Source organism: Abramis brama (genome assembly GCF_963993115.1).
Source record: "Abramis brama genome assembly, chromosome: 5".
In the NCBI taxonomy this organism is placed as follows: domain Eukaryota; kingdom Metazoa; phylum Chordata; class Actinopteri; order Cypriniformes; family Leuciscidae; genus Abramis; species Abramis brama.
This window is the reverse complement of record NC_139967.1, coordinates 13335348-13362222: the sequence shown is the minus strand read 5'-3', so window position 1 is coordinate 13362222 and position 26875 is coordinate 13335348. Positions and strand designations below refer to the sequence as shown.

At 37.1% G+C, this 26875-nt stretch overlaps 1 protein-coding gene across 1 annotated transcript; it reads right to left on the bottom strand.

Moving 5' to 3' along the window:
• Positions 1 to 329: 329 nt before the first annotated feature.
• msna (moesin a) lies at positions 330 to 26244 on the bottom strand. Its single transcript, XM_084114395.1, has 14 exons — positions 25697 to 26244; positions 15264 to 15347; positions 9911 to 10006; positions 9027 to 9149; positions 8638 to 8789; positions 7600 to 7683; positions 7335 to 7481; positions 5591 to 5687; positions 5030 to 5193; positions 4116 to 4246; positions 3874 to 4034; positions 2978 to 3070; positions 2074 to 2301; positions 330 to 1814 (listed from the first exon to the last, which is right to left on the bottom strand). The coding sequence occupies exons 1-14, from the start codon at positions 25706 to 25708 to the stop codon at positions 1650 to 1652; spliced, it is 1737 nt and encodes a 578-aa protein (XP_083970521.1). The 5' UTR covers positions 25709 to 26244; the 3' UTR covers positions 330 to 1649.
• Positions 26245 to 26875: the final 631 nt, after the last annotated feature.

Below are 26875 nucleotides of genomic sequence, written 5' to 3'. Positions count from 1 at the left end.
GGTAAATACACGTGCTAGAAGAGTTTTTGTTTACGTCGTCGGACGTCGAGGTCATTTCCGTTATTTGGGAAAAGCACGTAAAAGTCTTGGCAGAAAGCGATGCATAAGGATGTCGTGTAACGACGCCCATTTCCAGGAACGGAATTAATTTTAATATTAAAGGGGGGTTTACTCCGAACCATACCTTTAAGCTCACATGTGTTTTCTGAATATATTATCATTCTTTAATAGAGATATTCCTCTGTAATAATGTGTGCTGGCCATCACAAAACGGGTATCCCAAATGAGCCAGAAGAATGCTGCAAGAACAAAACTAGCCAGTGCATTGGTGACGTTTTTAATATTTTATTGACAGTTGCAATGGAAACATTTTAAGCAGCAAACTTTTCTGTGATTGGTTGACAAAACAAACAAACAAACAAAACAAAAAAAAAAACACCTGCAGCCTAAGGGTGAGAAATCACCCAGGTAACAAGAGAGTTGTATATGATAAGAACAAATTTCATATTTATCACGAGATCCATTTTATTGTATATCAAAACAATTTAGATTATCTAAGTGTAAGATCAAAACGAAGAATTCTTCCAAAGCAGCTGGGGACATGTCATATTGCTTCAGTGCAGCATATTGCCACATGAATAAAACTAAAACTAATATAGACCTCAAAAACAACTAAGGCACTGCCTACAAGTGCAGTGCTACTTAAAATGGTGTACACTCTGGGTAAATACTGTTCAGAAATAAAGGGGACAAAATAATCCCAGAAGATGCTTTTTAAGTGTCATTCTATTTAAGGATTCTTCAAAATAATACTGCGAAAAAGTTCAAATGCCTCAAAAACAACAAGTCTCTTTTATTTAAAAAAAAAAAGCTTAAAATAAGAATAGGATTAAAACTAAACTAGAAATACAGTTTGATATTTTCTCTTTCTTTTCTCTTCAGTGAAAAGGCACAAACAGGGAGCGGCCACAAACCTGCAGCAGTGAGAAACTATAACTAATGGAATTATCAACAGGGATCTCACTCACTCACACTCGCACGCACACACACACACACACACACACACACACTTTTTTGCTCTTGTGGGCTGCCGGTATTGGCAGAGTGGTTGATGGGGAGCAGGTAGCCATGATCGTAGGCATGTGTTTTAATCTATACTGTAGTTGTTTTATTAGAAAGGCACATAGATACAATGTTATAGCAATAGCTGGGCTATTGCACCATCACAATGGCACTGTGCAGTTTGATATCAACTCTACTGATCTGAATTACAGTCTTGGCACACTGACATGTCTCTCTGGAGTGCTTTCGGAGTTTATCATAACACTAGAAAAAAACAATTCCTACTGAAATCCCGTTTTTACGGAAAAAAACCCTTTAGTTCGGTTATTCAGCAAACTGTTACTGTTTTCCAATATAAAAAAGCTACATCTAGGTCAAAACACAAAGCAAAAAAATAAATCTCCCTTATCATAATGCAGTAACCCAAACAACACTCCTGAATTAAAGGGATTTTTGAATTGTGCAGCATTATTCTATATTTGGCATTATTTTCTCTTGGAGTGGTGAATTGTTGGTACTGTAGTTCCTCTGCAGGCATGACGCAAAAGGCAGGCTGAAGCTCCCCCTGTTGGCTGACTGTAGTACATTTACATGCACTCGAACTCGTCGATTCGCTGTTTGGTGTTTCCAGAGCGGATCTGACGAAGCGTCTTGTATTTGTCGCGTCCTGCTCGTACGTTCTCTGCGTGGATCATGTCGTTCTGGGTCTTCTTGGTGTCATCGCGAGCGTTAGCAAGCTCAGAAGTAAGAGCCTGTGGAAAAAAGAAAAATTTTTGAAAAAATGTTATCACTTGAAAGGAAATTTACTCTGCTAAAGCCTTTATTGTATGCAGTCCACTTTTTACTGTAGTCAAAAAGTGCAGCTTGGACATTTTTCAAGATAACTCCTTTTGTGCTCCTCACAAACGTCAAACCAGTTTGGAATGACATGAGGGTGAGTAAATGATAAAAGAAGTGTTATTTTTGTGTGAACTATCCATTTAAATGGTGTTTGTGAATTAGTTCTCTCACCAGCAGATGTTTCTGCACGCGTTCGTTCTTCTCAGCCTCCGTCATGCGCTCCTCCTCACTCCTGTCTTTATAAGCTGCTGCGGAGGTGAGTTCGGCGGAGGCCTCTGCACTGCTGTCATCCTCATCGTTGTCGTTTTCGCTGTGCACTGGCTCTTGGACATGGGTTGATATGACTTTGTTCTTCAGCTCCTCTTTAGTCTTCTCCAGGTCCTCCTGCACCTGAGCGGCCTGGATAAGACACAGCACTACATTAACTCACAAAATTCAAACCATGATGTTATTTTTGGAAATCATCAATTAATTATCAATTACATACAGAAAGCGATCAAAGAACGCCCCCATTACAATCGCTGAAGCTGTAAGTCACAGCGCGAGTTTATCTGGACTCTTGCCAAAACTCCCATTATGTAATCAATTATCCTGTTACATTTACATTGTGTTTGCATTATTTATGGTGAAAGCATTCGTGAGAGTGCAGAAATCCAATTGCAATGATGATATCACTGCATTCACGCGATTAACAGACTGTCATCTGCTCAATGCTCATCGATGCCACCTTTCATGTGATGGGAATAGATCTAAATATAATGCTATAATCAACACTTTTTGACGATTCGGTAATCTCGACAGCTGTAATAGTAAAGACGTATAGTAAAAGCATTCGAGAGGGTTCCACATGTAATACTGATTTGATATGCAAAAATGTCAGCCAATCACAGCAGTGGGCGTTTACACTGAAGTCTCACAGCAGACACGGCCCTTCAAACAGAGCGTTTTAAAACAGAGGGCTAATCATGACCCCTTTAATTTTTGTCCTAACATCAATGACTGTTAGTAATTTTCTGGATGGATGGACAGTAAGCGCACCGCTGTAAGGCGCCTGCTGACAATTAACCATGTTTACCTTCAGTTGCCACTCTGATGCTTCTTCCTCTTTCTTCTTTTTGGCATCTTCAAGCAAGGAGATCTTAGAGGTCAACTCTGCCAGTTCAGTGGCCTGTACACACACACACACACACACACATATATATTCTCAGGTCCTGTTTACACTAGAGCATTTTCATTTTAACAGGGCGTTTTAAAATGAAAACGATCCTTGTCCATACTACACAACTGAAAACGCACGTCACATGACCATTCATGTGCACTGGGCATGCGCGTGTACAAGTGTTGTCGATTGCTCTAATAATAGCTTGCCTCTTGCGCAAGTAGGCAGCTGCAGTATTTATAAAATGCACAATGGCTGCTAAAAAGGACAACAAATTCAGCAAAGCTTGTAGTTCCGTCTCAATGTTATTGTTTATACGGTCGTTGAGGCAGGTCTGTTATTGTCGTCTTCCGGTAGCGTAATGGTCATATGATAGGGGCTTGATGAATCAGGGAAGCATACGCAATGATCCAGAAGACCTAAACAGTGAGCAAATGTGGGCAGCCAAAGCTTCGACTGCTAAAACGAAGCGTTTTCAAAAGTCTACGTTCAAAAAGGGTCGAAAACTCCAGAGTAGTGTGGACGCCAGGCGTAACTGTAGGAAAAGTTATGCGTTTTAAAACGAAAAAGCACTAGTGTAAACAGGTCCTCAGAGTTGCATGGGAGCAGATATAACTGTGGGTGTCCTGCACTCTGTGGTTGGATGAAGTTTGGTTCTCATGGAAACTTCAGAATTGTAGTTTGGTTACCGTGGTTACAACTGTAACCGACTGCATGGGTTGTGTAGGTGATATTGTGAGGTTGTCATGGTGACTAGAATTGTGCTGCCATGGTGGCTGGCAGTGTGTAGCTTGGTTGACACGGTAACTGACCAGATGCTCCTGGTTCTTCATCTGACTCTCAGATTGCTGCAGCAGAGTGGTTTTGGCCTCCTCTGCCAGACGGCGCTCTCGTTCCAGGCGCTCGGCCTCCTCTTGAGCGCGTTTACGCTCCTGATCCAACTCCAGCGCCCTGCGGGTCTGCTCCTCCAGCTCTGCACACACAATAATGAGGGATTATTGATCATTAATGAATAAATGAAAGATTAGAAACAGCAAATTTCACCCCATCTCACCATGCTGAGCTTTTTTCGTCTGTTCCTCTATCACTTTCAGTCTCTCCATCAGCTCTTCTTTTTCTTTTTCAATCTTTTCTTTCTCCTTTTCAGCCTGCTCTCTCTTCTTACGTTCATCTTCCAACAAGGCCCTGCAACATTAGTGTGTGTGTGAAAGAAAGAGAGAGAGAGAAAGAGAGAGAGAGAAAGAGAAAGAGAGACACACAAACAGACAGATGCATAAGAAGAGGAATGTGTCCTTCCTGTCATTGTGAACAATGAACTAATCAAGGAATGTTGGTAACCAAACAGTTCACGATAGCCACTGACTTCCATAGTAGGAAAAACAAAGAAAGAAACTCATAGAGGTTTGAAACAACATGACATTTTCATTTTTGTGTGAACTATGCCTTTAAAAGGCTGTCAGGGATTTATGTTTTTTTTTTCCTTATTCATGTTTATTTATTTATTTATTCATTCATTTACTTTTTATTATTACTATTCTAAGCAAATGCTATGTAACACCCTTTAATTTATAACAAAAGTGCAATAAAAACAGTAAAAAAAAACCCTAAATAAATAGTTTGTGAACAAGGAATTTGTGTTAATTTAGTCAAGTCAATATTGTTCAACAAGAAAATACATTTATAAATGTCTAAACATTTTAATAAAAAAAAAAATGACTTAATTCAGTCTAGAATGACACAGAGTTTGTGAATCAATCAGTTGAATCAATGATCCAGTTACTTATAATAGGAAAAAGCACATTAACTGGTTGCCACCTATTGGTGTAATAATGTAACATACAGAGAGAGTCACTGAATGAATCAGTGGACACATCTGAAATTCTTTCACTGGAAAGAATCAAAATCACCACTGAAATGATCACAATCCAGATCAAAATCAGAGCCTCTGTCTCTCCTTTTTCCTCTCACCTTTCCATCTTCTTGTGGTTTTTCTCCTCCTTGGCCTGTGCCTTCATCTGCTGGACCTCGATGGTGTCAGGTTTACGGCGTCTCATATAAAGCTCATGGTTCCCCATGCACAGAGCCAGAATCCTCTTATTAATGCGTAAACGCTGGGCATAGAACACAAAGTCCTGTGGGGAAAAAGAGAAAACATTATATACCTACTTCCTATGTCTTAACGCTGCATACATAAAAAGCTCCCCAAGTTTAGGAACAGAGCCAAAGAAAGCCAGGGGAGGGAGGGATGGATCAGGAGCTACAGGAAATACTGAAGAATGAAATAAAAAGGAGACATGTCCACATCTAATCTCTTATTTGCATCTGTGATTGTGTAACAGAGAAACGTGCAGCTTCAATGGAAAGTCTTTGGTGTATACTGTGATTTCACCATCCTCAAATCTCTCATGAAACATTACAACACTTCACTGCTTTGCAGCAACAGCACTGATATTGTCTAAACCCTGTTTGCAGAAAAATTGGACAGAAACTGTGATAAATCAGACAGCAGGAAAATCATGTTTGACATACCGGGGCTTTTTTATCAATGGGTTTGATGACAAACTTCTTATCGTTGAAAGAAATGTTCCTGATCTCACTCCAGGGGAAACCAATTTTAGGCGTCATCCTGGAAAGAGAGAAGAGGCGAGTCAGTTTTTTGGCACAGTAATACATATCACTTTCCATAAATAGGGTACAAGATGCCAGAAACTTTTTTTTGTTTGTTTGTTTGTGCTTTTTTCTTTTTTTAAACAAATGGTCAGTGAAAGCAAGCGCTAAACTAAAACAATGGATGTCAAGCTCATGAGGACAAAGTAAACATTATGCAGCTCATTTTATTTTTTATCGATTGTACTTTTTGCTGAACATGTCCATGTTAATAAAATGTGGAAAATATCTAATACAATGCAGTTTAAAACTGTAACTTCTGTGATTTTCTAATATGCATTATTAATAAGCATTTTTTTTTTTAATTATTGGTGGTTTAGGATATTCCCCCTTTATATGTAAAGCGCTTTGAGTACCCAGAAAAGCGCTATATAAAATATAACAAATTATTAATTAATAATTAAATGATATGTTTACAATTAAATCATTGACACTACTGTTCAAAGTTTTGGGGTCTGTTAGATTTGTTGGTAACTTTACAATAAGATCTCATTTGTTAACATTAGTTAATGTACTAACTAACATGAACTAACAATGAGCAATACATTTATTACAGTATTTATTAATCTTTGTTAATGTTAGTTAATAAAAAATGAAGCCGTTTATTGTTTGTTTATGTCAGTTCATAGCGCATTCATGTTGAATACAACTTTTTATTTTAATAATGTATTGATAAATGTAAAAATTAACAGTGACTAAGATTAATAAATTCTGTGGAGATATTGTTCATCCTTAGTTCATGTTAGCTAAAGTAATTAACTAATGCTAACTAATGAAACCTTATTGTAAAGTGTTAATGATTTTTGAAAGTCTGCATGATTAAAAATATATTATTGTGAAATATTACAATTTAAAATAACTATATTCTATTTGAATATATTTGATCAATTTAATGCATTCTCTTGTGAATAAAAGTATTAATTTCTTTAGAAAAACTACCCCAAACTTTTACATACATATTTTCTGCAGCATTTCTTTTAATACAATTTGTTACAATATAATATGTGACCCTGGATCACAAAACCAGTCACATGTCGCACGGGTATATTTGTGGCAATAGCCAACAATACATTGTACGGATCAAAATTATGGATTTTTCTTTTATGCCAAAAATCATTAGGATATTAAGTAAAGATCGTGTTCCATGAAGATATTTAGTAAATTTCCTACCGTAAATATATAAAACATTTATTTTTGTGAGTGAATGCAGCAAAATCACGAACATAAATGGTCAACTTTAAAGGCGATTTTCTCAATGTTTAGATCTTTCTGCACCCTCAGATTCCAGATTTTCAAATAGTTGTATCTCGGCCAAATATTGTCCTATCCTAACAAACCATACATTATTTATTCAGCTTTCAGATGATGTATAAATCTCAGTTTCAGTAAATGTACCCATGTGACTGGTTTTGTGGTCCAGGGTCACATATGTCTTTACTGTTACTTTTGTTCAAATCGAACGCACCTTTGCTGAATAAAAGTATTAATTTCTTTAAAAAACAAATTCTTACTAAATTTTTATATTGCAGTGCATTTTTTTACCAAATATATTTTTGACACGTTTCAAAGCCGTTCATTTGTTTATGCATGTTAAATGTATCAGTACTTGTCAGTCTGTTCGTAGATGTTGAGTCCCAGGGCGTCCACGCCCAGCCACAGCTCTGATCCTTTCTTATTCTTAATACTGAAGTAATTCACACCGTACATCTCCAGATCCTGAGCTATCTTCAGATACTCCATCATCGAGTCCTCTCTGAAACACACGCACAGATACACATTATCACTCTGTCTGGTGTGTGTGAGATTGACAGGGTCACTGCAGTCAGCGATAAAACAGAAAAAAAAGCAAGAGCGCATTCCATTGGCTGTACCTCAACATGCCCTTGTGCTCCTCGTGCCAGACCTGAATTCTTTCCTCCCATTGCTCCTTATTCAGCTTGTGCTGTTCCAGAACTCTGTAGAGAAAAGATTACACACACATGCTCACATTTACAATCTCAAACATGTTCTTAACATGTTCTTTGGCTGATACTTTCTAACCAAAACATTAAGTACTGAGTGATATACCTTATCAGGTTATACGCCATATTGAATTTAACACAGATTAAAACAAAGCTGTGAGGGATAGACGTACAGTCTTTACATTGACTGGCACACACTGTATAAAGGTCCTAGATTTTCACAACTCACAAACTGAAAAGTTTTTTTCAACTTTAAAAGCTGAAAGGGTTTTTTTTTTTTTTTTTGCAACAGCTGAACAATCGGATTGTTGTTAAACAACAGTACAATACATCGAACGCACTGTACTCTATCCTTCACAGCTATCTTCATTACAGATTTTAGTTATTGCAGCCCTAGTATAAATAAGTTATTATACATCACTCTTGGTGCATTTCAATAAATTGATGAATAAAAGTTTAAAATATTTCATAGCAATACTGCACTATTTATTTAGTAACTATGTGACTGACAGGTTTTGAAATGTGAAAACAGCCATTATACAGAATGCTTGAAGATTAAAGTCTTTCATTTTAATATTATTAATATTTTCATTTTACTTGACTACACTGACACTATTGAATGAGAACTGAACTGAGCTGGATGAAGACATCACTGTTTTCTCCAGAGCTGCGGGATTGAACATTTCATAACTGATGAACAGTTATTGAACAATGATGTCTATTGCCATTTGTAAATATTGTACAGTTCATCATACTGTCAATATAATACAGTTCAAAGCTTTACTGATTCCTTTTATTAAATAATTCATGCTTAGTGATGCTTTGGAGAAACACTCATACACCTCATAAGAAAACAGATCAGAATACGCCTTTTGTCAATCATCTGTGCTTCGCCACTCTGGTCAAGTACCAGTCGCCACTGGTACTAAAATATCTGTGTATACACACCTCTGTGGGAGCAGTTTCTCACTGGACAGGTATCCAGGAGTGTGAAGATCTTTGTTGTAGTCAGCGTATTTGGCCTGCACTGCATAAGACGCCAGCAACACTGCAGTCTCCGGGGGGCAGTAGATATCATCGTTCAGGATCCCCTCTTTCACCTTAAACAAACCAACAACAGGAATGAATGCTTTAATGTTGGCCTATACTGCAAGTAGATCTGCCGGTACAATTCCTTCACTGACAACCAGACTGAGCAATATCACACCATCACTTTACAAGACCCAGCATTCATTTCCATCCACTCTAATTGACATGCATTCTGTGTCATATGTTTAACTTTCCCTAGACAGTACAGATATGTATAGAGACATGCATGCACACACACACACACACACCTGAAGGAAGAAGAGTCTTTGAGTCGCCTCTTGAATCAGCTCCTCAGAAACGTCTTCAGGGTAAAACTTTCCTCTGAATTTAAACAGCAAAGGACTCTCCTTGCGGACGTCTTGAGCTGTAACCTAGACAACAAGGAATAAACAAGAATCACTTTTGGTCTAACAGTAATTTAATAAAATTCAGGTAATAAAATTCAGGTGGAATAATGACACTTTCTTTGATACACACGGTGTAAATTGATTGAGATATGCATTACTAAGAAAATTTGAATTCTGAAAGGCTGACAACTGCAGGTTTCACTCGAAAGTAATCAGCAAAATTGACAGCAACATTACTGATGAAAGTGTTAGTTTACTTTTTTTGTCAATGATAATGAAGATAAGAATTTAACTTTTTTTTTAAATTAAAATGTAATTAAATTTTAATTAAAGCATGCATTTGTGAATAACAATGGTCTACACGTAAGCCCTATCTAAAACACTGAAGATTTCCAAAAGATGAAGAATTCACAACACATTAACTTCCTTCAGTAAGCCTATTATATGCTGCATTTCATGAGCTAATGGAAACAGCAAGGACACGTTATAATTTGTTAATGTTGATAAATGTTGAAGATGGTTACAACATTTTTTGGAAAGTCTGGCCTGTTACACTGACACATTTTCAAAATGTATGCACATTATGATCAACCAAAATGTTATTTTTGTTGACTAAACTTAAAATCAAATTAGAGTAAAATTAACAAATGAAAATGACACAAAGAAATCCTGACATTTTTATGAGAAAAAAAGAAAATACATGACAAAAAAATTATATAGATGTATAAAATGAACCCTGGTGTTAAATGGGACACTAAAAAGCAGCTATATGCATAAACGCATACCTTCTTGTTGAGTTTAAGCCAGGTGGAAAAGCCTTTGGTGTCCTGGTATTGCAGTCCAAAAAACCACACCTCCCTTAATCCGATGGTTTTCACAACCTATAAAACAGACACATTAAATGAATGAATGAATGAATGAACGAATGAAGCATTTATATAGCGCTTTTCATATGTACTACTGTACAACCAAAGCGCTTTACAATCATGCAGAGGTGGAAGTAACGAATTACAACTACTCACGTTACTGTAATTAAGTCGTTTTTTTGGGTACTTGTACTTTTTTGAGTATATTTTTAAATCTGTAATTTTACTTGTACTCAAGTACATATTAAACTAAGTAATCTACTTCGCTACTTGTAAAATCACATTTCGTTACCGAGTACAATTCGAATTGATATTCAAATCTTTGACCGGCATTTCGGTAGCCAATAAAAATATTCGATCGTAAACGGACCAATAAAACCCCTGATATTTGGACTGAATTAAAGCCGCCGCAGTCGCACTCGCAGCAGGTTTTGAAGAGCTGATCATAAGTGAAGGAGGCGAGGAGCTCAGAGTGATTAATGGCTGGACTGAAAGTTTGGAGAAACAACAATCTACATAGTAGTATTGTCAAAATATCTATATTTTGATACATATCAATACTGAAATATCTGTCAGTACTCATTTTGGCCAATACACCGATACGATACCAGCTGCGCGTTCTCATTCTCTCATCTCAACGACAGCGAGTTTGACACACCCGCCTCCTCTCAGCGCGGGATTGCAGGTAGACCTATTACGCATAATTTTATTAATACCTGCAAGTTTCTATGGCATATTTTAATGGCAAATGTCACGAGTGCAATATTATAATGCGAGGGCACATTCATGTAATCGCAGAAAACTGGACGCGAGCTCTCAAATATACGAATGAACTGGACTCGGATATTGAGTGTGCGCTCTCGGACTGTGTCATATCATGTGCAATCGCGATTCGCGAATCTCTCCAAGTGGTTCTCACTGCAGACTCAAATGATTTAAGTCTGCTCTTGAATTAAACGTTGTCAAAAGTTATGAAAAATCTAGTCTTTTTTGCAAATTAAATTCAGTTTGAAATCAAGCTTCCTTGTGCTGTGTGTGAGCTATTGCAACAGTTAACGTTACCCTATTGTAAAGACAAATACACTGAGTGAGTAAATATTTAAGTTAGATTATTGTAATGGTTATTGATCAATGTTTAAATATGTAAACAAAAGCCTAAATTAAAATCTCACTGTATAAAGTGGACGTGTCTCTTCAGAAGACTTGAATTAAACTTTTCCATTCAAATAGATCACTGTTACAATGAGTGTTGTGCTTTTCGATGCTTGAAAATAATGATTACCTTGACAAAATGGATGGACAAAAATGTAGATATTAAAATATTTAGTATGTGGTAGTTTTCCCGATGGTATTAAAAATGATAGGCTAGGCCAACTGAATACTGACATATTTCTATATTGAAGTTAGAAATTCCAGTATCATGACCACTAATTAATGTCCTTCGACAATAAGGTAAAAACGTATTAAAAGTAGCTATTTTCTACATCTATGATTTGGTTGAATATTTATTGGCAATACATTAACTATCGCCAGCTGAAAAGTAACTAGTAACTAGTACTCTGAGTAGTTTTTGAGAAGAGTAATTTGTACTTTTACTTAAGTACTTTTTTGACACCAGTACTTTTACTTGTAATTGAGTATTGTTTCAGCAATGTAACGGTACTTGTACTTGAGTACAAATTTTCTAATTTCACTAACACCTCTTCCAGCAGCAACCTAGTTTTTTCAAGAGGTCTCCCATCCAGGTACTGACCAGCCTCAACGCTGCTTAGCTTCAGTCGGCAATAGCATAAAATAAATAAAATAGCATTTTTGCACAACCATAGTATATGCATCCACTCAAAGATTTTATAGGTTCATAGGATGTGGAAAAGAGAAGACCGGTTTATCTTGCTTTCTGTAATAGAAAGACCTGAAAAAGGCTACATTCACACTGTCAGTTTTTGGGATTGACAACCGCATTACAGGTGTGAGTCTCAGAATGTCCCATTCAAACAGCATCTTGCAGTAGCATCTCGAATACTGTCTGTATGAACGTGTAACGGGAATAAAGCCTGCATTCTCTTGCCATTAACCATAGCGACAATGACCTAAGTAATATCAAAGATAGTGACGTCCTTAAACTGAAAATTCTTTTCACTTTTGCAATTTCATACGTCAAATCTTCATTGTCTGAAAGCAGCTTTTATATCAGGCTGGAGAGTGAAGCATTTGAGTTGAGCTTAAACAAAACTGGCGGGAGCAGAACAGTGACTGGATCTAAAACTTTCAGATGACACGCAGCTCATTTCTCCGTCTCTGTAAGTTACCGAAAGCAAAACCACATAAGAAAGCAGCCAGCAACACACAGTGGCCCTCTTGCACAGTTCACACAACGCAGGTTTCACGAGAATGTGGTTGTGAGTATTGAAAACTTAAGGGTGGGAGTTCAATTATAAAATGCAGTTGTCATGTAAAAAACTGAACTGTGTGTGAACACAACTATATTCAGGACTCAAATACAGGACTGTCAACTGTATTCTGCTGATGAGTGAATGTGGCCAAAGAGCCTCAAATTCCCCTTCATGGACATCGAAAAAGGGGAAAAACAGCAAGGGCAGGACGATATTTTTAATATTCAAATTACTATACCTAACTATTTGCTGAAAATAAGGCAAGATTGTGTGGGTGTGTGGGTGTGGGGGTGGGTGGGGGAACACTAGTTTCAGTGGACTAGTTTCACAATCCTCAAAGTTGTCATGAAATACTTTGTAAGCACACATTTCTAGTCTTGTGGTGAACAGTGTGCTTCCGCTGAGAGATGTAGAGAAGGTGCACTGTAATAAAACCGTTTCACTTGTAAAGTAAAGTTGGTTGCAAGTTCCAGTTCACATGGAGTTAAACTTTAATAACGTATCAGATTTAACCTTCAGTAAGAACCACCAGCACCTCCAGGAGACAAAATGTTCAGGAGGCCAAATAATTACTGCCATGTGTTTTAAGCTTTAAAGCAGGAGTTAGATGCTCAAGAGATGCTATGAATGTGATGACATATGCAGAAAAGACGGTTATTTCCGGTCAAGAGGGTGTGTGAGAGAGCAATGGAAAATATGAGGTGCTGGCTTACTACTGGACCGATCAAACTGTATTGTGTCTGAAAAGTATGCAAGTTAAACAGAGACAGAGAAAGAAAGAGAATGAGAGATGACAGTGATGAGTAAATGTGGAGAAAGAGAAAATAATGGAGGAGGCAGCTGTGTATATATATGATTTGCAAACAAAATGACGCTTCTTTCTGTCCCTTTTGAATATAAAGTCATGCTGTCTGCACTGCTGGATGGTTAGTAGCGGAAAGTTGGATACACATTCACTTGTATTAAAAACAACCACACACTAAAGTACCACATAGACTAGGGAATTTTTTTATGGTTCCGTTCTCGAAAGCGGAACCATATCACTCCAATTTTCATTACATTGGTGGCCAATCCGTTACAGGATTGATTTTAAGATTTTGTTGTTTGTTTTTAAATCTCTAAATGGTATGGCACCACCCTATCTCTCAGATTTGTTGCAGATATGCTCACCATCAAGATCACTTAGGTCTTCTGACCAGAAACTCTTAACTGTCCCAAGGTCTAGACGTACATTTTGGGGTGATCGTTCTTTTTCAGTGTTGGCTCCGAAACTCTGGAATAGTCTGCCTTTGCATATTAGAACTGCCTCCACAGTGGTATCTTTTAAATCTCTTTTAAAAACTCATCTTTTTTCTCTGGCTTTTCTGTCTAACTCTAATTGCTGATATGTTAGTAGCTTGTTTGCTTTATGAGAGTAGTTAGATATATGTATTATACTGTATAAATGTTTTGTACATACGCTCTATGCATGTTTCTACAAATTGTACAGCACATTGGTCAACTACCCATTGTTTTTAATTGTGCTTTATAAATAAATTACCTTACTAAATGTACTAGTAATTCGGCAAATATTCCGCAAAGTAGAAGTAATTCTGCAGTAAAAGTTTAATCTCAATTTCTTATCAGTGTTCTGACTGACCGAGAAGCTGTTGCTTTCAACACTCTTTTTGGATGAAATGGCGATTTTGGCGACATCATAATGTAAATACACACAATAAAAGTATTAATTCCTTTAAATGAAAAACCTTACTGACCCCAAACTTTTGAATGGCAGCATACAGTCAGCCTTAAGAGAATGTAAACAGATGGGACAAATTATTAGATGTATGTAAAAATATTGAATTAAATACTTGGTCGAACACTAAAATGTAATTGAGAAACTAAAAGAAAAATTTGAAATACACTTGAAGGCCATTGCTGTAATTTTTATTTAGCGGTTTTAATTTATATTAGATTTTTTTTTTTTTTTTTTTTTGTGCTGTGGCATGAAAGATGATTTTCAGTGGTACTGGTATTGACTTCTAAAGATTTGTTATGTCAACCTGAATCCTTCTAATCCCAAACCCTCTGCTCAAACTGAAGACTAAATCCTGCTAAAAAAAAAAATAGGACTCAACAACCTACACAACTGCCTGAAGAAGTGTGTGTGTGTGTGTGTGTGTGTGTGTGTGTGTGTGTGTGTGTGTGTGTGAGAGAGAGAGAGAGAAGGGAGAGAGTGAGAGAGAGAATGGATTGATTGAGAGAGAGAGAGAGAGAGAGAGAGAGAGAGAGAGAGAGAGAGAGAGAGAGAGAGAGAGAGAGAGAATTAAAGGTTGCTGAGGAACAAAGCTGCCCATTATCAAGTTTAAGAAAGAATGACTTCATGGATGTGATGAACAGAGTGACTAAGAGTGAGGAAGAAGGGATTGCACAGAATTGCAGCCTGAGGAAGAAGCAGAGTCAGAAAGAGGAAGGGTGGAGGAAGGAAGAATTCCCTCACAAAAAGGATTTTTAGTTCTTAAACCACACACACACACACACACACACACACACACACACACACACACACACACACACACACACACACACACACACACACACACACACACACACACACACACACACACACACACACACACACACACACACACACACACACACACACACACACACACACACACACACACACACACACACCTTCTCTGACACTGTCTTAACCTAGTTTCCACTTTCCACTGCCAGTAGATTTGTCAGGTCAAAACTGAAAGTGTAATATTCACAGACATTTAATGTACAATTATGATGAGCAAGATTTTGAACCAATGAGATCTCAATGTGGACAGGGCTACCAAGAAAGAAATTCTAAAAAGAAAAAGTACCAAGTTTACACACACACACACCTGGTCAAATAACTGTTTCCCTGTAGTGCTGGGTTGGATGGCAAACTCCAGCTCGGCATCCATCGTAGTCACACGAACACTGATCTGAAAAATATATATACATATATTAATGAATGCAGACAGAAAGACAGATTTTTGAACAAGTGAATGCAGCATTTATTGTGCATAAGAGAGGAGACTTCTTATCTAAAAACCTCATTTAACAGTAGTGTATAATAAAATAAAATGCATTCAGTATGTTCAAACAAAAATACAAGTTTATTCCCCACAAAACTACAATTGTTTAATTGATTCCTATTTAACGTGAAAGTATGAGCAATGAAAATAATTACATCCCTCTTTTTGATAGACTGCTTAAACATCTTTAATAGCTAGAAAAAACTTGAATGCTTATCACAGAGTACTCTAAAAGAGGCATTATGTGTGTGTGGGTCCTTAGATGCGAGCGTGCATGTTTGTGTGTATAATGAGATGACTCCAGAGGACTCCAACTCCTGTGAGGACTTCAGGTGACGCAAACACTGAATCAACATGCACCAATTCTAAATGTTTCTATAATCATTTGTTAACAACATGTATTCTTTACTTCAATTAGCTCGTTAAATCTGTCTTAAATGAATACGTTGTTAGCTAACTGCGTGATTTGTATATGTACATTTCTGAAATAAATAACTTGGACACAGTCACCTCTGATAGCAGATCACTCTAAATTGTAATGCAGACACATGTATTACTTCGAAACGATATGTATTGTGAAAAGAGCTGAATTGTGAATCAAATGCGAATTGCATAAAAAGTGTGTGTGTGTGTGTGTGTGTGTGTGTGTGTGTGTGTGTGTGTGTGTGTGTGTGTGTGTGTGTGTGTAAATCTGTGCTTTAAAGTGTGGCTTGCCATTTTAAAATGATTGATTGAGCTCTGGAAGTCTAGATAAGATAAAAACAATAGAAGGAAACAGCAAGAGGGACAAATGGAAAAAGATATCCCTCCCTTTCTTCTCTCTCTCTCTCCCCCTTTCTTCGTCTCTCTCACCCCATCTCCACCTCTACCCCACAGGATGCAGATGACCACACCTCCAGTAACCATGGACACGCATTAAGCAATGCGCCTCACTTCTTCTCACTATACAATAACAACCAATCAGAGCACACCTCTTGTTAATAACATCAGTCAGAGGAATCATTCTCAGTACAATGCAGCTTCTGTCTAATTCACTATTATCCTAAGAAAGTCAGCCAATTGTTTTTGTTTTTATTTCACTCTTAACTACTTTTCTGTACAAATGTCTATGAAATATGGACACCTGTGAAAAAAAACAATATAATAGAACAAATAGGTAAATATCTCTCTCTCTCTCTCTCTCTCTCTCTCTATATATAGAAATATATATATATATATATATATATATATATATATATATATATATATATATATTTCAGTCTGATTGATGTGGTTCACATAAAGCTCTTCTACTGGACTAAAGACTTTTAACCGGCTTTGACAGTGTGTGCAAGGGATAAATAGCTTAATTTAGGTACAGCTGAGCCGTAATATCCTGCTTTATCTAGCAGCTGTCTGTGAGCCAGACCTGTTCCTGTGCTGAGACTCTAAGCACAACATGCATTTGCACATCAATGAAGCCAAACGGCATTGGTTCTTGTGCGTCCTGTATACGATCATGACAAAGAAAAGCTCAAATGAGATTTGATAGCTATGGCAAAGACCAGTATTTTCATGTGAAAAGTGGCATAAATTAGTCTGTACTATGTGACATCAAAAAGAATTACCTTACCTCACAATCTTTCACAGATAAAACTGAAGCACCACGCCAATTATAAAGCCTGTCTTTCTTTATTTGATTCACAAAACTAATAATTTTGACATTCTCAATCACCGCTGAGGCAGACCAACCGAAATGTTATGCTGTCATCCTAACAACATACAGTGCAATGCGTAATGAGGTGCAGCAGAGCAGCAATTTGGCCATATCTATAATTATATGGTCCCTCTCAATATCAATGGTGTTTATTGCCTGCTTTACACCAACATATTCCTTTACTAACTTCCCAAATATCCAGAAAGTCCCTAATTCCTTCATATCCACACCATTCCTCATATCTACATACTTAACAATGGACACTAATCTTTGAAGCTGTATTTCTACACACAATTTTATATTCACATACTAAGTTGTTATCGCTATTAAATGTCAGATGTTTTGGTGCTTTAGAATATTATAACTGACCATTAGGCATTCAGAAAAGAATTGTGAAACAAGAGCAAGTTGTGAAACCGCATGTTCGTTAAGTGTGTCCTGTCCGAGTTTGCATTATCAGAATGGTAACTATCGAGCACTCTAGGAATGACTTTAGTATGAGGTGAATCATTTGATTTTTACATTTGTGTGTGTGTGTGTGTGAGAATCCTAGTTCTGCTGTTTCACAGGCTTACATCAGCCAGTTGGAACAAAAAGAGAACAAGCAGAGCTTTCCCAACGACTGTATGACTTTTCTGCTCTTTCCTCTTCCACTCCTCTCTGGGTCTGGGAGAGAGTTCATTTCATAAACACAAGCCTCTCTACATAACATATCTTCCTCTATCTCACTCTTGCTCTCTGTCATTAATGGTAGAGGTAGGTTTGTTTGTGTGTGTGTGTGTGTGTGTGTGTGTGTGTGTGTGTGTGTGTGTGTGTGTGTGTGTGTTTGTTTTCACGACAACTGAGGACATTTTTATGATAACACACCTGCAAATGAGGACACTCGGGAAAATAGGTGATATATGAGGACATTTTGGGTGTCCTCATTTTTCAAATGGCTTTAAAAACATACTAAGCAGTGTTTTTTTTTAATGTAAAAATGCAGAATGTTTCCTGTGATGGGTAGGTTTAGGGATAGGGGCAGTGTAGGGGGATAGAATATACAGTTTGTACAGTATAAAAACCATTACGCCTATGGAATGTCCTCACAAATCACATAAACATGGCTGTGTGTGTGTGTGTGTGTGTGTGTGTGTGTGTGTGTGTGTGTGTGTGTCACTAAGTGTGAAACGGTATATTGGTCAGTTAATGGACTCTCTTAATCATGAGGTGGATTCACAGGATAAAAATAGTTCATGGCTTCATGAAACGGGAACTAAAATACGTAGTTCTGCCTGGTCAGGGTGTGTGTGTGTGTGTGTGTGTGTGTGTGTGTGTGTTGGGTGTGGTCTTCACAGTGGACCCGCCAGAGATTCTATTCTTATCACCCTGCCTTTACTCAGACGCCCTCATATACACAGAACAATAATACTCACACTTACCCAAAGAACCAATAAAGAATAGGCTAAATATAGTATTTGCACTTGTAAAATAGAGTAAACATAGTTCTGTTCCAAAAAAATGGTTAGCGATATGAGAGAAATGTAGCTAAAAAAAAAATACTTCATTCATTATTACATTATTTGCTGAAAAATATAGAAGACATTATTAGAATTATTTTACCCAATATTTGTGTGCTGCTATGCATATTATTTATGCTTATTAGAGTATAAGGTTATAAGATTTAACAACCTGCTAACTGCAAACAGTATAGAGTGCAACAGTCAGATTCCAAAATTAAAAATCCCATTTATTTTCTCCAAAGGGGACTTTATTTTGAACGATAGCGTACGTGTACATTTTTTAAATCAGATAGTTTATGCTTTAGTTAAAGCCATCAGCCTGAATTATTGCAAGTTATTTTTCAAATATTGTGTTGAATTCCTAGTGAAAAACTACATTACCCATGATTCTGTGAAAAATGCTCTGCAATGACCGTTCACTCCCAAGGAACAAACTGAATGATGTACAGTTAGGTTCCCATATTCTCCTTAACTACTTAAGTATTTGTATGTATATTTTGCAATAAACAGTCAACATCTTAAATAAATAGTTTTATATTTATCCATCATTTTTATCTCGATTATATCAGTTGCAGTGTTTCTCTGGATTGTAGTTTTCGCTCTCATTAACAGCCTGAATTACATGTCTGATTTACATGTCAAAGTTTGTAATGCTTATAGTTGGTTAGTTCAGTTCATGGCTTATAGCATTAGACTTTTTAAAAATCCCTGTGGGAAAAATACTTCCAGAACCAAGACTGCTGAAAACGTAGACAGGCACTGTTGCATTCTTTTGAGCAGCGCATTATCTGTGACATGCGGAGTCGTAATCTAACTAGAGTGTTTCAAAATGTGAGGATTCAATTCGGTTAGGATGCTGCTATCTTAAGGTAGCAGCCTATGCAGTAGACAGCAAGGCTGCTCACTATGGGGTTGGGATCAGTTAATGTGCATGTTACTTTGGCAAGTAGTAAAAATGCTAATCGTGAGCTATGGCTATGACAGAGCCAAAAATTGGCAAACAACGACTCGTATTTCTCAAACAAACACCAATATCAATTAGCAAGCCCACACACTGACTGAATCCTACAAAAACTTGAAATCAGAACAAGCCAGGGAATCTAATTACTCCACTGAAAAGACTATTAGAGCAAATATTTGAACTAACTGGCACAAGTTCATAGACAAATCCAAGTTTCACAGTGTTTTTATCCCATTTACACACACACTGTCTGTAGGCCTGAATATGCACTCAAACAGGGACAAAATGGCTGCTGTTTCTATCAGGCAGATGAGGGGAGATAAAAAGCTAATAGACTGTATATTTGTGTGTTTATTCTACCGTTACCCTCAGTTAACTGACACCACAAACTAACTTGGTGGTGAAAGTCAAACTCTGTTTCTCTCTCCCTCCTTTGGTTATGCGATTTAAGATAATGACTCTACAATACTTCCCCCTCAAAAAAACTGAGACTGCAGAATCTGAGTGCATCTTTGGTTAATCCTCATCTGACCTTGTATAGGCTATTTAATGCACATCTGCCCACACGTTTGTCCATGGTTAAAATGGAAAAGTGTTCAATGAAGACATCAATAACAGGCTGTCGATAATTAGCTTAACTGTCTTGTGTCAGCATAAACAACATTATGCAAATAGTAGAAATGAAGAATAATCATTAAAAAGGAACTATTCTGAACTTCCATATTGCAGAGAACAGAAATATTTACATGAACTACCAGCATCTTGTTACTGCAGTGCAGTGTCAAATCTCCCTCTTGAAATCCCATTTACAGACACACTGCTATGCATTTACACAAACATATTATCAGGAACTTCCAATGCTGAAATAAAATAGAAACACACACAGCCTTAGGTGGACTCTTGTTTCAACCCACGTTTTGGTCAAATATGGGCAAACCCAACCATTCAATTTTTTTAATTAATTCTGAATTCATTCAAGCCCAATAGTTGGGTTTGTCTATATTTTACCCAAACATGGGTTGAAACAACCCAGCAATTTTTAGAATGTGGATATGAATTTGAAATCAAAATGAGTCTCCATTTTAACAATGGGCTATCTCACAAAAACACACTTAAATAAAAGACACTCCAGCTGATTAAACAATCGAGGTCCTTAACTCTACACCAAAGGCTTCTGTCGGTAAATGAATACAACTCATTTACTCTGAAGTGGAAGTTCTTCAAAAAAAAAAATGCAGAGAAAAACTGACACCAGTATTTTGCATTTCCATAATAGTCCTATACAAAACATCTTGCTCAAAGCTTTTCATGTGACAGTTCAAAACCACTTGCAAACTTACTTAACTATTAATTCAACAATCTATTTCTATTGCTTTACTTTAAACACATACAGTTCGACTCACATTAGGTTTGAAGTGAGATGCCGTTCAATGCTGCAGTTTTCCTCCATCGAGATGTGAACTGTTCAACAAATTCTAGAACTTTCCCCTCAAACCCCCCTGGAGCTTTACCTTATTAAAGATCATTAATCTGAGTGTGTGTGTGTGTGTGTGTGTGTGTGTGTGTGTGTGTGTGTGTGTGTGTGTGTTTGCAGTTAATCCATCCACTTTGCACATACCAGAGACCTCCAACCCCCTTCTGACTTCATGATTTGGTCATTTAAAATGGTATGGTCGAGAATAATTTTTAAGCAGTATATTTAAGAAAATAATGCTCAAGTCAATGGGTTACAATTTAGACATTATTGACTGTAATACTAATTTCAGAAGAGTCTGGATCATCTCTATGGTTCTAAATCAGATAGAGGACTTATGGTCTGGACATTAGACTCCTTTTTAGTGCATACCAAAACATATTTGTGTACTTTTGTCAATAGAATTAAACCTAAACTTCAATATGGCAAAGATGATATCAACAAGTACGATCCAGAAAATATGCACTAAAAAGATGCAGATTGCAACAACACTACCGTTCAGAAGTTTGAGGTCAGTGAGATTTTTGTAAAGTAACTAGGCTAATACTTTTATTCAGCAAGGATGCTTTTTATTTTTCATAAGTGACGATAATGACGAAATGCTGTTCTTTTGAACTTTCTATACATCAAAGAATGCTTTTTTTTTAAATCCTAACAGTTTCCATAAAAATATTGAACAAAACAACCGTTTTCAAAATTGATAATTATAAATTATCTTTCTTAAGCACCAAAACGCATATTATAAGGATTTCATGTGACACTAAAGACTGGCTGTTGAAAATGTTGCTATGCCATCAAAGGAATATATTACGATAGAAAACAGTTATTTTAAATTGAATAACATTTCACATTATTACTGTTTTACTGTATTTTTGATCAAATAAATGCAGCCTTGATGAACAAGACTTTTTTTAAAATCATACCAACCCCAACTTTTTAAAATGGTAATGTAAACTTCTGATTCAAATAACAGATCTGGCTATAAATTTACACAAAAATGTTAATTAAATAATAATTGCACATGGATTATAGTGTTAAGTTGACCTTTACAAGTCCCTCACTTCTTGCCTGCACACTCCTTGTGACCTGAACCTACGGAGGTCACAAAACTCCCACTCATTACACTGAGAGGAACTGATGACTGGAGATAGTGCATGTGTGTGACTGTAAATGCATGCGAGTGAAGGGAAAGAGAGAGAGGAGTGTGTTGATTCAAAAAAGAGGCCATTTTAGTATATTAGCTGTGATACACAGCTGCATTCTGGGCAACAGAAATCTGTAGCGGAAAAGGGGCCCATGCTCCCTACACAAAGCTGTGTGTGTGAGGGTGTATGTGCACGCACGCCGTAGTTCTGTGAAACTCCAAATAAGGTACTGTGCGGCAGCGTCAAGCCTAGCTGGCCCCGAACAGGAAACGTTCAGACAGGAAGTGATGTAAGCACAGTCTAAGCACAGAAACCTTGAGTCATTATCGGAAAGAGACACTTGGACTTGGCAGGAGTCTAAAACAACGGCCAAAAAAAGTTCTGACTCATTTTGCAGTCCAATATGATTCTATACGCCTATCCAAAAACCTCTAAAAATGTATCCGATGTCCCCAATGACAAGGAGAAACACATTTACCCATACTAGACTGATTTCCGTTCTCATAAAAATCCATCCATTCCAGAAAATAGTATTTAGTGTGCAGTAGTCTGCCACACAACTACACCGACACTCTTCATTATAGTGTCACGTCCCTAATCTGTTCTTTCAGCCTGAACCCCTCTGATATTACATCCGGTTAGCGTCTAAATTCACACCCAACTGAGTTTCCCTTCACTCCGAACATGAAACTAACTATAAGCTACAGACTACATGTAAGCTATGTGTGTAAGGATGTAATTGAGCTATTTTGAGAAAACAATCTTTAAATGAAATTGAGTTTAACCACAATATCAGCACTCAAATGCAAAAACTTGCATTAAATTAACAAACATTATTTCTTACAGTATATAATGTCTACAATGCTTCACACGCATTAACGTCTCATGAATCTTTAATTCATTCATTCTCATGTATTAACTACTAATCTGTTGAGCAATATATACCCCCAGTTTCACAGACAAGGCTTAGGGCTTTAGTATTCCATACTAAAATGCATGTTTGAGCAGTTTTAAACCGAAAGCAACTTGCACTGACATATCTTAAATTATGTCAGTGCCATAGAATGTCTCAAGATGAACACCAGTAATGTCTTTTTTTTTCTTAAGGAACATTTATAAAAGCTACTTAAATGTCCTAATTGAACTAAGGCTAATCCTGGCTTAATCTAAGCCCTGTCTGTGAAAACACGCCATAACACTATATAATAACCTTCATCGGTTATCTAATGTTTTAATGATTGAAAAAGGGCCAAGAATCTAATTCTGTTTCAATTCATTAGCCTGATTAAAAAGATTATTGTTGCCATTTGGGCATTTATGTGGTACTTTTCAAAGAACAGTATGGTACAATCCCAAGACCATAGCACATGTCCATGGTACTTTTTTGAAAGTGGTTATTTTGAATATTTGTAATATATGATTCATGCAATACTAGTCTATATCTAACTACTGACACTCAAACACTTAAATATATTTTACGGAGGGGAAAAATTCTAAATGCTAAAAACTTAGGCTACTTAAAGATGTGTTTCTATCCTACTGTTGGTATGTGGTCTTAAATAAAATCTTAACCTAAACAATGATTCATTAATTGTGAGGTGTAACCCAAAAAAAGGGACTCTAGCCAAAAAGGGCAAAAAGTTTTCTTCTCTATTTGAGTGAGCACCACGCCTTGGCATGGAAAATTGTCTAAGATTGCGCCATGAGCTCGTGTGGTCCTCCCTAGTGACAGACGAGCTCCAAAAATGCAGGACCAGCCGCTTCTGACATGCCTCATATTTCTAGTCCCAAATCACTTATCAAGGAGATAAAAAATGTGCCCTTACATGGCAGGACAGAGGCTTTAATATCACCATGAACTGATTTTCTGAATTCACCATGAATTCTGATTTTTTTTTAAATGGAATATTTCAGTATTTATTATAAATGTTTTATCCATGCACATCATTTTTTAAATTCACGTGCTCTCATATTCTTTAATCAAAATAATTTGAGTGACATCTCTTCTCTTCTTTGATGACGTGTTTATTGGTGCGAGGCAACTTGTCAATCACATGAGATCGCTTCAATATCAAAGTACAACTTCTCAACGATCCAATCAATCATTTTTTAAAACGACCGTTTCATGTCGACTTTAAAATGACATCCTGTCCTGGTCTTGTACCGGTAAACACGTCATCAGAGAAGAGATTAAGTTTTGAAGGGTAAATTATTCACATTAAATATTACGAGGGCAAATGAATAAATAAATAAAAATAATTATGTGCACGGATAAATCATGTATTCATAATAAATACTGCAAAATTGTCGATTTTGATTCCATGACTTGTGAAGTGAACATGTGAATCGGTTTAAGTGAACGAACTGTTCTCATTAACTTCGGTTCATTCAATTCGGATTTCTTTCATGCTTGACTGGTTCTAGAAAACAGAACAATATAGGCCAACAAATACTTGGTTTAACCACGTGTTTACGGTTAAAGAACAAATCATAAATGACCACAGAAATTAATTAAACTTTTTCTTTTTTTATCATTTAAGCCTGCCCCTTCGTTGGACTGAACCTTCCCTGAACGAGTCATTGTTTCCCGTTTTAAACAAAGTATATCTGTTTTGTTATCATGTGTAGATGAAATACTTAATGGAGCTTTAATCTCTTTCCTGAATCTCTTATTAGATGTGTAACAGTTAGACACTCAAACGTTAATAAAACATAATACGACTTCAAGGAATCGGTTAAACTTTGTAATACTCGTAACACAAAATTCGTTCTTGTTGCCACCTACTGGCGTAATGATGCATCTTAAATAGTCAGTGAACGAATCTGAAAAAATCTTTCGTTCTATGAATGCATTCAAAAGATTCGATAGACTGGGATGAATCAAAATCCTCATCACCGCTGGACACGGTCTATTCAAAGCAACTTTGATGGAAAGCCAATCGGATTGGGGGAGAGAGGAGGGAGGGAGAGAGGGGGTTACAGGTTGTCACCGAGTAACGGTTCAGCCCCTATACAACACAAAACGCCACTGCTAATTGGAAGTATGTTAGAATAAAATGGTTTAGAAAAAAAACATGCTAACTTCACCGGTCTAGGCGATTTCTTATAAAATGCAGCGTACAGCGAAAGTATTAGAGAAACCGCCTTTTCAATTTGCAACACAGCAATTTATTCTTCAGTGCGCTCGGATCGGATGAACGACCGTCATTTTTCAAATAACAAATTCTTGCCATAAATAGTGCACTGCGTATGGCCTACTGTTCAGCCGCGGGAACCGGCTGACAATAAAGCCTGCAAGAGAAAGACCATCCTCGCCCCTTTCGAGCGCCTACGCGTCGCTACTCGCTACTGTCTCCCGTTTCACCGAAAATGCGCAGCTTTTATAAAAACACTGTGAAATCTCTTCTTCTCAGTTTGGTTTGCTAACTGTTACAGTACGAACTCAAAACAATGGCTTCCATTTCTCATGAATACTCACCGTTTTCGGCATTTTGTCTGTTTTTTTGTTTGTCTCTTCTCTCGCGGATGTGTCACAAACCGAACTGATAAAATGAAGTCAGCAAAAAGCCAAACTTTTTCCCATCGGCTGATGTCCACGCGTAAGAGTGAACAACCGTCACCGCCCGTGTGGAAAAGCTTCTCTTGAAATCCGTTCCAGATCCCGAAGACAAAGTTACACTTTTCACTGCGTCTTTGTCGCTCAGAGAAGTAAATGTGGTGGTGGTCCTAGAGTCGATTTCCTGCTAACGGAACTGAGTTTTGAAAACCACACCCCAGCCCAGCCGCTGAAGGCACAGCAAAGCGCGTTTGACTAAACTCCGCCCGGATTCAAACAGGCCCCGTTATACGAGATACACGCTCACGCTGCTGCTTTGTGTGGCAGAGAGAGAGAGAGAGAGAGAGAGAGACGCCAGGGCTCGAACGCGCGCGCTCTGGGAATGCGAGGTGGGGGTATCCCACACAATTCCAACACTGACGTAATTTTCCCCAGAAATTCCAAGCTCGTCTTGGCTTCCTCTGTTGAATGGCAGAGTTTTGGTACGGGAAATGGGTTTCCAGATAGACTTTATATGGAGAAAGGACTTCATCGTGCTAACTGGTCTCAAAGCTGAAAAAAAAAAACCTTAATTTGAGAGAAATCTTTTCACACTAAAGAAGTAAGACTCTTCGTGAACAACAATAACTTTCTTATATATATATATATATAGTACTGGGAAAAAATGTTTTGCAGACGTGCACTTTAGAATGAGTAGAATTAGACTAGGAAAAAACGTTGGCTTTCTTTATTATGACTATTGACTATTTTAAAATATCATTCTTTGAGTTTTAAAGCCTCATGGTTTTAGACAATTTTGTAATGTTATTTTATTCAATTTAACGGGATCCTTTTCAAACACATGCCCAAAAATACCCCAGTTTTATCTAGATGATGTCATATTCAGTGTCATATTCAATATTTAAATGAAATACCTAAACATGATAAATTGTAATATATACAATAATAATAATAATATATATCTCCTATAGATACTCATTGGAGTATCGTACAACCAATAGTGTCCCGTACAAAATGCATTGTGGTGTACTGGTAAGGTATAATACTGTGGTACTTTGATACAATGGTAGGCTACTAAATTATTACTCGTGTGCCATGGTA

What these genes read in the sequence shown, in the direction of transcription:
- msna (XM_084114395.1), bottom strand. An exon ending in GAGCACAAGGGCATGTTGAG is followed by an intron (nt 7,482 to 7,599) that starts GTACAGCCAATG and finishes CGTGTGTTTCAG; the next exon opens with AGAGGACTCGATGATGGAGT. An exon ending in AACCACAAGAAGATGGAAAG is followed by an intron (nt 4,247 to 5,029) that starts GTGAGAGGAAAA and finishes CTAATGTTGCAG; the next exon opens with GGCCTTGTTGGAAGATGAAC.